A 12599-nucleotide genomic window follows, 5' to 3' on the forward strand; every position below is an offset into this window, starting at 1 on the left:
CTATATCGTCAGCTTATGTAGTTATCATTATAGTTATCGTTCTTGGTGTGAATGGGCCTTAATAAATCCTGCAATGTTATAATATCACTTTAATTCTCTTAGACCCATCACTCTGACTGTGGCGAAATGTTGGGATCCTGCTCCTCAAGGCTATTTCACCCTGCCACGCAGTAAGTCTCATTTTTATATATGTATGCAACTATGTATATGTAGTATTACATAAAATGTATCAGGTAAATTGGGGCCGGTATGATAATACGTGTGTGTATATATACATACACATACACACACGTACAATCATACTGGCCCGGTACACACACCGATCAGACATAACATTATAACATTTACATGTGACTTGAATAACACTTATCTCTTCATCATTAAAAATTATGCCGGCCTCAATTTATATTAATATAGATACAGTAAATTGAGGCCGGCATAATTTGTGTATATATACATTTTTAAAGAAATAAACACTTATTCAGCAAGGATGCTTTAAATTGTCAGTAAAGACATTTGTTTTATGAAAAAATCTAATAAATGCTGTTCTTTTGAACTTTATATTCCTTAAATAATTTTAAAACAAAGCAGCATAACTGTTTTCATCATTCATAATAAATAATAAAATCATCATATTAGAATGATTTCTGAAGCATCATGTGACATTGAAGACTGGCAAAATTCACCCTTGCATCACAATAAATTACAATTTAAAGTATATTCAAATTGAAAACAGTTATTTTGAACTGTAATAATATTTCACAATATTGCTGTTTTTACTGTATTTTTGATCAAATAAATGCAGCTTTGGTGGACATAAGAAACTTCTTTCAAGAACATTTACAACTTTTGAACGGTGGTGTAAATGTATAATTTTGTTTTTAATGATGACGAGATGTTGATTGAGATCTGTTTATCTTACATCCTTCCCCATCTTCTCTGTCAGATGAGCCAATCCGGCCCATAGACCCAGCAGCATGGATCAATCATTCGGTAGCTCTCACAGGGGCCTTTCCGTCCTACCCTAGCAGCACAATCACCTCCAGCTCATCCGTCACTGAAACCGAACGTTAGTATTACACTTATTTCTTCACCTTTACTCATCCTAGACCTTTGTTTTAAGAGTACACTCTATCTTAGCCCCATTATTTTAACGATTTGTTTCTCTGTGTGTAGGCTTTGACGAGTTTAACCTGTCTCTTCGCTCTGACATGGCATCTGTTGCGAAGGCCATGGCATCTCCAGAGTCCGGTCTGGAGGTCAGAGACCGAATGTGGTTGAAGATCACCATTCCCAATGCTTTCCTAGGTCAGAGACTTGTCCAGTTGTACCTGACACTGTATTTACACACTTGCTGCATCCCAATTCACCTACTTATACTATGCCCTTTTTATGGTTTTTGTGAAGAAAAGGTACATAACTTCTGTCTGGCAGAAGAGTAGGCAGTGTAACAGTTTAACAGTTCCCGCCCCCTTTTCTTGAAGAATTGTATTCATACATTTTTCCCAAAGGGATTTTAAAATAGTCTTCATTAAAGAGTTATAAGCCATGAACCAAGCCAATCAGCTACAAGATGAATCACAAAACTACAAACTTTGATTTGAAGCAAAACAATTTTTGAAAATCGGAAAAAAGGACAAGACTGTGTCCGTAACAGCTTTAGTGAGGGAAAGAACTACAATCCCATGAAGCATTGCGAACAGCATAATAAAATGTAAAATATTTAGAAATATAAAATTACCCGTTGATTATATGTATAAAAATAATATAGGTTAAGTTTATTGCAAAATACGCATATACATACAAACATCATGATTTCAATATTTTTAAGTCGTTGAGAGATCGACTCGATTATGCCATTCGCAGTGCTTAACGGGAGTGGGTGGAGCCAAAGAGCTATTTTGGAGTGTGTTGCTTTTTTTCCCTCTGATTTTTCAAATAATTGTATTTAACAGCAGAATTAATGGTGAAAAACTACATTACCCATGATGCTGTACAGAAGGTACTGTTCGGTAAAGCATCATAGGTGATGTAGTTTTTCACCAAGAAAGTACATTCTGTACTGCATCATGGGTAATGTAGTTTTTCACCAAGAAAGTACATTCTGTACAGCATCATAGGTATTGTAGTTTTTCACCAAGAAAGTACATTCTGTACTGCATCATGGGTAATGTAGTTTTTCACCAAGAAAGTACATTCTGTACTGCATCATAGGTAATGTAGTTTTTCACCAAGAAAGTAAATTTTGTACAGCATCATGGGCAATGTAGTTTTTTACCAAGAAAGTACATTCTGTACAGCATCTTGGTTAATGTAGTTTTTCACTAAGAAAGTAAATTATGTACAGCATCATGGGTAATGTAGTTTTTCACCAAGAAAGTACTTTTCTGTACAGCATCATGGGTAATGTAGTTTTTCACTAAGAAAGTACATTTTGTACAGCATCATGGGTAATGTAGTTTTTCACCAAGAAAGTAAATTTTGTACAGCATCATGGGTAATGTAGTTTTTCACCAAGAAAGTACTTTTCTGTACAGCATCATGGGTAATGTAGTTTTTCACCATTAGGCTGATTAAGCTGAAATCATGCTGGTTAGCGCCTTCAACAGAAGCAAATATCATCGATTAACAACCTCCTAGCTCAAAGTCGGCCTGTATTTAAAGGTTTATAAGTTACCATTCAAAATCAATTTCCTTATGGAGAAAATGGATGGAGTTTTTACTTCCGGAACCCGACTTGCACTCTTTTGCTTCTTTAACGAACCGCTCTGTCGCTTAGTTACATGCGTCCTGTCACCATTTAAACTGCCCTGTCAATCACCATGTCACATTTAAAGTCCTCCACTTTCAATATTCATTCACATTCAGCAAGTTGATCTGCCAGTCGTAGGTCTTTCCTGCGGGAAAAAAAACTCTCTTCATGTGTTTACATAATTTAAAAGTTACTGACCCAATGTATCTTTATAAAAGTTCCCAATGTTGCAGATAAAATATAATGTGGGTAACATTTAGTAAATATTTTTTTCGTCAGGTTTGTTCGATACTGATTATTAATCACGAGTCAAACCCCTCACTTCTTAACCGTCTGTATTGCATCCGCCATGTTTGTAGTTTTTCTTCGAATTCACTTTGAATTCAGAAATAGACCACCCGGGTATCCTTGTAATACTCATTTCAACATACTATGATTTGGGACACACTAACGGACGGATAGTATGCGAATTGGGACGCAGCAACTGTGCCTAAATAAACTTTGTAATATGACTGTGCGACAAATGGGTCTTAAATATAATGTCATGTTTGTTTTTCTCTGGCTTTATGATTGTGTGTGTATAGGTTCAGATGTGGTTGAGTGGTTGTACCATCACATTGAAGGGTTCCAGGACAGACGGGAAGCTCGCAAATATGCCAGTAACCTACTAAAGGCTGGTTTCATCAGACATACTGTTAACAAGATCACCTTCTCTGAACAGTGTTATTACATATTTGGAGACTTTAGTAACTGTGAAAATTGTAAGTAGAACCAGCTTTTCTTCTAGATAACATTTTAAAGAAAGTCTCTTTCACTAACACAGTCCCTCACTACTTTTCCCTCTCAGACATGGCCAACCTTTCTCTTAACGACAACGATGGATCCAGTGGAGCTTCAGACCAGGACACTCTGGCCCCTCTTCCGCTGCCAGGGGCGACACCGTGGCCCCTGCTCCACTCTTTCACGTACCAGTACCCTCACCCTTATTCCACCCAGCCTCCTCCCTACCACGAGCTCTCCAACTACAGCTACGGCCCAGGCAGCGCAGGCAGCCAGCACAGTGAAGGTAATGAGCTTCACTGACCCTCAGTGTGTCTATTGGATCTAACCTGAGGATGTACACAACACAAATATATGGAAATGTAATAGTCAATAAACTCAAGGTCCACACTTTGGGGTCAGTTAGATTTAATTTTTTACTTTTATTCAGCAAGAATGCATTATTGATCAAAAGTGACTAAAGAGTTGTATATTCTTATAAAATTCTATTTCAAATTAATGCTGTTATTTTGAACTTTCTATTCATTAAAGAATCCTGATCAGTTGTTTCCACAAAAATGTTAAGCAGCAACTGTTTTCAACATTGATAATAATCATAAATGTTTCTTGAGCAGCAAATCAGCATATTAGAATGATTTCTGAAGGATCATGTGACACTGAAGACTGGAGGAATGATGCTGAAAATTCAGCTTTGATCACAGAAATAAAATATTTGAAAATGGAAAATAGTTATTTTAAATTGTAATAATATTTCACAATATTGCTGTTTTTGCAGTGTTTTTGATTCATTAAATGCAGTCTTGTTGAGCAGAAGAGACTTCTTTCAAAAACATTAATCAAAATCTTACTGACCCTGAACATTTAAACGGTAGTTTTGTCCATTGATTTTCATTAAGGGAAAATGTTGAATATTATACATAAAAAATACTTATTTTTATTTGTTTAATAAATTGTATTGTTTTTATCTTTTATTTTAATTTATATAATGGTTTAATAGTGATAATAATACCCTTTTTAAACATTCTGACTTGTGAAACACTTCAAAGTGCCCCTATTATACTATTTTAAAGATTCCTGTTTTTGTTTTGGAGCCTACAATAGGTTTACATGCATCAAAGGTCAAAAAACACTTTAATTTTCTCTTAATATTAGGGATGCAACAAATCCAGGATTCAGATTCAGCCGAATATTGGACTTTTTGACGGAGTTCGGTTTCTGCCGAACCTTAGAATTTTTTTCCACTCTTAACCAGTGGATTCGGTGTTCGGCCAAACCCAAAAAATCTGGATTCGGTGCATCCCTTCTTAATGTACATTACACATCACCTCATTTCTCAAAGTCTGAAAACGGTTTGTTTGAAGATTCATGCTGCGTCCCAATTCGCCTACTTATACTACGTCCTAAAAGTATGTACTCTTTTTGTGAAGAAAAAGTTCATACTTTTGAGTGTGTAGCAGAAGAGTATGCGAGCTTTGGGACATACTACTTCGTCATCTATAACGGACTCTGTTGCTTAGTTACGTGCGTCCCGTCAAAAGTCAAAAGTTCTCAATGCTGCTGCAGGTGAAATATAATGTGGCTAACATTGAATAAATATCTTTTCGTCAGGTTAAATACTGATAATTGCTCACTCAAACACCTTTATCTAATCCTCTCTACTTAACCCTCAGACTCACGTAACCGTCATGTTTGTAGTTTTTTAACACTTTTTATCCGCGTTTGTAGTTCTAATCGAATCCTCGTCCATCTCGCAATGGGTTGTGGGCAATATCAGCCGTTAGAGTGCGCATCGATCTGCACTTCCTATTATGACCGGAAATAGTAAACCATCCGGGAATCTTTGGAATACTCTTTTCAACACACTACGATTTGGGACATACTAATTCTTTTTTCGAATACTATTTAGTAAGGATAGTAAGGGACGCAGGGTCAGTCTCTCTAAACCCCTCCTTTCCAAGAGTCTACTCTGCTCTGATTGGTCAGATGTCCCAGTCTGTTGCGATTGATCGACCACTTACAGCGCTTGTTGGAAATGAAACGCCTATTACCATATCTGAATTTCAGCTCCGGCGACTTCCTCAGCACTTGATACACAGTGATACGAACCATTTCAATTCCAGTGCGAGTGCTCATTCTTTTGAAGTGCATTAAAGTGGATTCTCAGCGCTGAAAACAGCGACATATCGCCAACACGAACCAAACTCTTCCAGTCTCAGCTACAACTACAGTGTTTGACGGTCAAAGTAGACGTTCACGGGCAACCAATGAAGACCATAGACTGGCATTATGCAAATGTGTTTCATTGTTACGTAAGTTTGTAACGGGAAGTGAGACTGGAATTACTGACGACTCGTTTCAGCAGTTCAGAATCGATTCTTTAGGAGAAAGAATTATTCTCTCTCCATTAGGAGACGATAACTTAATTTGTCGGACACTTTGATCACTTTGACCTTTTACATTCACAAACAGCGACATTACACACTGCATGAAAGGTAATAGCATAATAGGGGCACTTTTAAGCTTAAGCTTACAAATAAAATGTATTCTCATTAAACTTTGAAGTTGTCATTACAATTCTTGTTTCTATCTGCCCTGTGGAAAGAGGTTTTTGTGCCCAGAGAACCTATTAACGCCTGTTGTGTTTTCGTCTCTCTTTCTCTCAGGGAGTCACAGTAGTGGCTCCACACGCAGTGATGGAGAGAAGAGAAGGGGAAGTAAAAGTGTATCCGGCAGTACGGTGGGTGGTAGCGTACGTGATGATAAATCTCCCAGCGGGGGCGGGGCTGACTCGCGTTCTGGCAGCGGCAGCGAATCAGATTACTCTGTTCGCAGCGGCCTGAGACGAGACCACGGCTCAGCCACGCCCAGCGAACACAGTCGCTCGAGTCAGCGCTCGCATCACCGCGTCCCGTCCGCTCACCTCGCCCCATATCCGCCTGGAATCCCCATCCCTTACAACCCGATGATGGTGATGATGGTGCCCCAACACCCACACCTAGCACTTGGAGCGCCACACCCACAAACACCTACTTTGCAGCCCCACCATGCCTTGCTGCCCTCCGGCACCCCTGGTGGGCCTCCAGGAGCTCCTCCAACCCGAGACCTGGGCTCCGTCCCCCCTGAGCTTACTGCCTCCAGGCAGTCTTTCCACTTGGCCATGGGCAACCCCAGTGAGTTTTTTGTGGATGTGATGTAATGAAGGATGTTACCGTTGATGCGCGGTGAAGGAATAAATGCTGAGAGGTTTGTGATCACGTGATAACTGTGAGTTCTGCTCTGTGACTGACAGAGATGTAGTTTACTGTATCAGTGCAGCTCTTTAGAGTTAGTGTTTGTTCTTGACGGTAGGAACAGGGTTTATGGAAGGGTAGGAAGTCTTGCATAGCAGACTTCAAAATCCATTTTGTCTTTGTGGTGTTAACCACAACACGGTCTGGCCTTCTGAACGACTGTTTCACGGTGAAGAGAATTGGCTTTTTCTTTTTCCAAGTGTTGTTAGATTCCTTAAAGGGATAGTTCACGCAAAATTAAAAATGTGGCATTACTTACTCGCCCTTATGTTGTTCTTTCTTCTGTTGAACCCAAAAGAAGATGTTTTGAAGGATGTTGGAAGTAAAACAGTTGACGGCACCCATTGACTTCAATAGTAGGAGAAAAAAATACTACGGAAGTCAATGTGTGCCGTCAACTCTCTGGTTACCAGCATTCTTCAAAATATCGTTTTTGGTGTTCAGAAGAAAGAAACTCACACAGGTTTGGAACAATTTGAGGGTGAGTAAATGATGACAATTCTCACTTTTGGGGGAACTATCCCTTTAAATGTTCCACAAATTGCTGGAAAACCTTTGATTAAGATCTAAGAAGGCTTCTGACTTTCCAGAAAATATTTCTAAAAGGAAATTCAACTATCCTTTAAAATGACCAACATTAGGACATGAAATCCACTGGAACGCAAATAAATGACCATAATAAAAGCCATGCCTTCAAAACCCTTTAAAAGGATTCGAAACAGTTGATCAGATGTATCTTGTTTTTTTTTTTAAGTAGTGCTTTAAAGTGTACCAAGGAATTCTGAAAGCTTTTCTCTAATGTACTGCGTACTGTGTGCTTTAAAATTAGCCTTTGTAAACTGTCTTTGTACTGCTGAACGGAGCCAGGGTTTATGGAAACAAATATTGGGTTGTCATTTTCTGAGATTTCACTAATTGTTCTGGTTCCTGGTCTTGGAAAGCAGTCTCTTTCAAAGACCCTCACAAATAGGCAGACTATAAAACGATTGTCCTAAAATGGTACACACAGAGGAAGTTTTAACCTCATAAAAGGTACTTTCTGGGTAGAATTTGTGTTTTTGTTTTTTTTTCTACTCCAGAGCTTTTCTTTTTTGTCTCTTTGTATGGCCGATAATCATAGCGCCTTTTTATATGAGTTTATAAATATACAAGTCCAAGTATGCAAGTGCTACATAAAGAGTCTCAATGGAACGCCATGTTTAAGTGTTACATTTTGAATATCATCAGATACTGTCACTTTTGCATGTCTTTACTCCAAATAAATGTATGATAGAATTAACCCTGAAACTAGTCATTTGTTCTCTAAAAATGGTCTGTGTTTGATAATGTCTCATGTTTGTGTTTTAGGTACAATCTGTATTTTAGGTACTACTGTTCAACACAGGAAATCGTGTTTATATGTACAGTACCAGACATGGGGCGGGCCCAGTGCGAGTTAGGCCCTGTTTACACCTGGTATCAAGATGCGTTTTGTGGACGATGCTGAATACAGGTGTAAACGGGTCTAAAATGTTTTGAGCTTGTCCACTTTCGACCACTTCCAGGGGTGTTGAAAACGCATTCGACCGGAGTGCTTTCGTAGTGTAAACGCTCATGTGTTCGAACAGCTAAAAGACGCCTACTCTCCGCCTCATGGGGATTTAAACTGTCGGCTGAAGACTCAAGTTTGCTTTGAAGATTAAAAAAACGTCAATGTTCTCTCACCATTCCTGATTTCTAACACACACTCACAGTGTTCGGCGTGATCATGTTGTTTCACCGCTCTAAGGATGGCCTTGATCACCACTGTATCAATGTTATATACACATATGTAGTTACATATAGAATCCCCTCAGGTTGTTGAAGATTAGGGTGGAACAGACTGAAATTTAGATTTTTATTCATCCCAAATGTTCCCTTCCAATGCAGCACTCAAATCATATTGTCCATCCCACATAATCAAACAGTTTCTTCTGGATCACACACAATACACACCAAGAATCAATGGCATTGTGGGCTCCGTGATGTCAAACATGGTGAGATGCATTATGGTGCCATTTCTACATTGATTTCAAATGAGACTTCATGGTAAATAATCCACACTAAAAACAGCCACATGCAGTTTTGGAACAACATGAGGGTGAGTATTTTTCAGAATTTGTATTTTTGGATGAAATTATGATAATATATATGCTAATATAGTCGTTTATTATAGTCAACTCTGGAAATCCATCACATTAATAACAGTCCAGAATTTGTTGTTGCTTTTTTTGGGAGTTAACATACTGCCCAAATGTTGGCAGGTCTGTGTTTAAAATGTTTTCAAATATTACTATATTTGTTGGTCAAAACAGTGGTTTGATATTTTTCTCTGTTGTCTTGTTGTTGGGTCATATTTTTCAACCTGGGAAATGTCCAATAGCTTTTTTTCTCCCTTTTTTCAAATTGAGACTGTATAGGTACGTATGATCTACTACCCTAAGAAATATTCACTTGAGTAAAAAGGCAAATAAAACCTATTGATGTTGAACAAGTCAATCAAAACGATAAATGTTTTTAATTAGTTATTAATGTTGCCATGGCTTGGAACTTGGAAGTATCCTTAAAAAAGGTACAGGTTATTTAGGCATGTAGGTATGTATTTGTATGTGTTTAAGTGATATGCGAATAGTTTTATCTTGTGAGTAGTAGGTTTTAAATACACACACACACACACACACACACAATTTCTAGGAACATGCTCTTGATGTGCAAAGCATATTTTCCATCTGTTGACTGGAATCATGTTTTTGTGTACTGTCCCTATTCAAATAAACTTAAATAAAATAAATAAATAGCTCTTCAGAAGAATTAAATATTCTTTAAAAGTACTAATTACATATTTAAATACCAAAGATAATAATGATTATTACTAAACAAATACTTATTAGGCTATATTAATTATATAATTTTTTTAAAATTATTATGACATCTCCCTAACAGGTATAAGTGTAGTAATTGATTACCATTTGTATAACCACAGTTTTACTAGAAATAACATGGTTAAACTGTAGTAAAACCATGGGTAATGTGTGGTTAATAAGCATGTTTTTGTACTAAACCATGGTTAATTTTCGCAAGGGCTATTAAATATAGCGAAAATGTTATCACTTTATAAAATATTAAAAATAGCTAGTATATAAGGATTTAGGAACGGTATCAGTATCGTTTCACTGTGATACATAAGCAAACTTCAGCCGCGTTGTATCTCCTCCCACAAAGCGTCTAAAATCTGATCTGAGATCAGTGTTACGTGACTCTTTCATTGTGGCTAAAGGAAAGGACATGTACTTCCGGCGGTAGTCAGTAAGCCGTGCAGTGAATCAGGACACCTCGTCGTTTGACAGTGGTTTTTGGTTATTTTGATCGCTATTTCAAACGTCGTTTGTAGCAGAAGTGTAGCGTCGCGTCACCGTCCGCAGGAGGAGGGTCTCTGGTCGGCGGTCAACGGCGAAATAAAACCGGTTCTGCTGCATTGTGGGACGCTCATTTCATAACTGATCTAGCCGGACATTGTTTTCCCGTTGTTTATTGACTTTTTAATTGGTCTTCGATCTGTAGGCAAGTTTGACACTTCCTCTTCACGGGAGATAAACATCGTTCGGCAAGAAATCATCATCATGTTGCTGCGTAAAGTTACTCAAAGTTCTGCGATTTGCAGCTCTGTCCTCCGCCTACAACCAGCTATTACAGGGTGAGACTGTTTTCATTCAGGTCGAGCAAGGTTATTATCGTTAATAATAACATCTGTTTTCGTCCACTGTAGATACAAATAAGCGGATAAACAAACTAACTCAATTAAACAGAGATACAATTGATTACCAAATGAGCTGAAATGCATTTGACACTTGGTTCATTTACTTGAAATCTTTAAAACTCACCTTTTTAGAAATAAAGCTAACACAATTATGTAGGAAATCGGTCAATTTGTCTTAAAGGGATAGTTCACCCAAAGATGAAAATTCTGTAAACATTTACTCACCCTTGATTTGTATGAATTTCTTTCTTCTGCTGAACACAAAAGATTATATTTTGAAGAATATGGGGAACTAAACAGTTTATGGACCCCATTGACTTCCATAGTATGGGAAAAAAATACTATGGAAGTCGAGGTTTGGAACAACTTGAGGGTGAGAAATGGCATTGGTGACAGAATTTTCATTTTTGGGTGAACTGTCCCTTTAAGAATGACGCTACCGACCAATCAAAATAGTATTCCGGGAAGTATTTGTAACAAATAGCCCGCAAATTATACAATTTAGCTTAAAAAGGTATGTAACTACAACTAAAACAAGTTGAAAGTAAGATAGAACTAAAAATAAATGTTTAGTGTAACTGTATGTATGTATGTATGTATGTATGTATGTATGTATGTATATGTGTGCGTGTGTGTGTGGAGAAACATGCAGAAGAGGTAAAGACAATATATGACTGAGAAACATTTTATATCACTGTTATAATATGATTATTTCTGACTTTCTCTGCTTCATCAGAGCGCAGCGCCAAACTGGGGCTCTCGTGGCAGTGCCCAATGCTCGTCTTTATTCAAGCCAAGCTGCAGAGGTGAGACCAATCGCTACATGTCTATAATGTATTCAGTATTATCAAACATGGGTTATGTCACAGAGTCAGTTTAACTACTTTGTGACCAGAACAGATCATGCTGTAGTCAGTACGGTCTGGTCCCATGGAAAAGAAAACAGGTGCCTGTCCTCAGTCACCCATTAAATATAAATCTGGAGTAAAGTTCACATCCAGTTCACATGACACGCGGGAGTTCACATGGCACTAGGTGTTTTGCCATGCGATCTTACATGTTATGTAAATATTGCGTTTGACCTACACCAAATCACTGTGTGACGGAATAAATATATAGAGATTTATATGAAATATGAAATGTTATTATGATTGATTCAGTATAACGCTGGTTTGTGTATGAGGACGGTATTTGTTTGTTTGTGTGTGAGGGTTTTCAAAAGCGAAGGTTATATGATCCTTGTCTTTGCTCTTTGCTCTACTTGGCAGCCTTTTTTTGTCACAATGTCAAGCCATGGAAATCCTTACGTGTCTCTTTGTCATGTCGTCCTTGAACCGTCTTAAATTGTAAAGGGTTTTCAGCAGAAGAGCTTAGGAAGCCCTGACCACACCAGCTGCAAATGTGAACTCATTCACATTTATCTAGTTCATTATTTTACAATTTCTTACATTTAAACCTATAAAAGTCATAAGCAAGATTATCCAAATGGTTGTTCAGTATTGTAGATTTCTATGCTATTTTCTTCCATGCATATAAACAAACCGATAACTTGCTCTTATTTCACCCAAGGCTGTTCTGGACAAGAATGTAGTCGGCAGTGACGCGGCTGCGACAGCTGAGAAGGTTGATAAGACGGCTCTTGTGGTACGTGAGAGTTATGCACACACTACACGATATTAGCCCTGATTTTCACACACTGACAGTTTTGTGGAAACCGCGGACAAATGCCTGAAAACAGAGGCAAATCGGTGCTCGTTCACATGAGTGACAATCGCATAGTGTGTATGATCTCAAAGTGAAATGTTTTGATTATGTTGTCGTCGACCTACAGCCAATGAGAGCGCAAGATACAAGGCAAGGGAAAGTTAGGCCACACGGAATCTGCAGACTTTTTTTTTTATTTAAAAAATCTGCGGAATAGCTTTAAATGTGTTAAAAAGATCTAAAAGTATTGGAACTGAAAACATTACAAATAAAATATAAAATATTCACTTCTCAACTT

The 12599-nt window shown here is 37.9% G+C and overlaps 2 protein-coding genes across 2 annotated transcripts in view; both read left to right on the forward strand.

The window, feature by feature from the left end:
- dvl2 (dishevelled segment polarity protein 2) overlaps positions 1–8106 on the forward strand; it is a 36308-nt gene extending 28202 nt beyond the window's left edge. The window contains exons 10-15 of the mRNA XM_079809092.1: positions 103–170; positions 947–1069; positions 1177–1308; positions 3337–3513; positions 3600–3818; positions 6196–8106. Of these exons, the coding sequence (XP_079665218.1) occupies positions 103–170; positions 947–1069; positions 1177–1308; positions 3337–3513; positions 3600–3818; positions 6196–6728 (1252 nt within the window). The 3' untranslated portion in view covers positions 6729–8106. The remainder of the gene's footprint in view (positions 1–102; positions 171–946; positions 1070–1176; positions 1309–3336; positions 3514–3599; positions 3819–6195) is intronic.
- Positions 8107–10095: 1989 nt separating this feature from the next.
- The window catches only part of acadvl (acyl-CoA dehydrogenase very long chain), a 31243-nt gene continuing 28739 nt past the window's right edge, over positions 10096–12599 (forward strand). The window contains exons 1-3 of the mRNA XM_079809103.1: positions 10096–10534; positions 11334–11403; positions 12167–12241. Of these exons, the coding sequence (XP_079665229.1) occupies positions 10461–10534; positions 11334–11403; positions 12167–12241 (219 nt within the window). The 5' untranslated portion in view covers positions 10096–10460. The remainder of the gene's footprint in view (positions 10535–11333; positions 11404–12166; positions 12242–12599) is intronic.

This window comes from Gobio gobio (genome assembly GCF_949357685.1).
Source record: "Gobio gobio genome assembly, chromosome: 2".
Taxonomy (NCBI): domain Eukaryota; kingdom Metazoa; phylum Chordata; class Actinopteri; order Cypriniformes; family Gobionidae; genus Gobio; species Gobio gobio.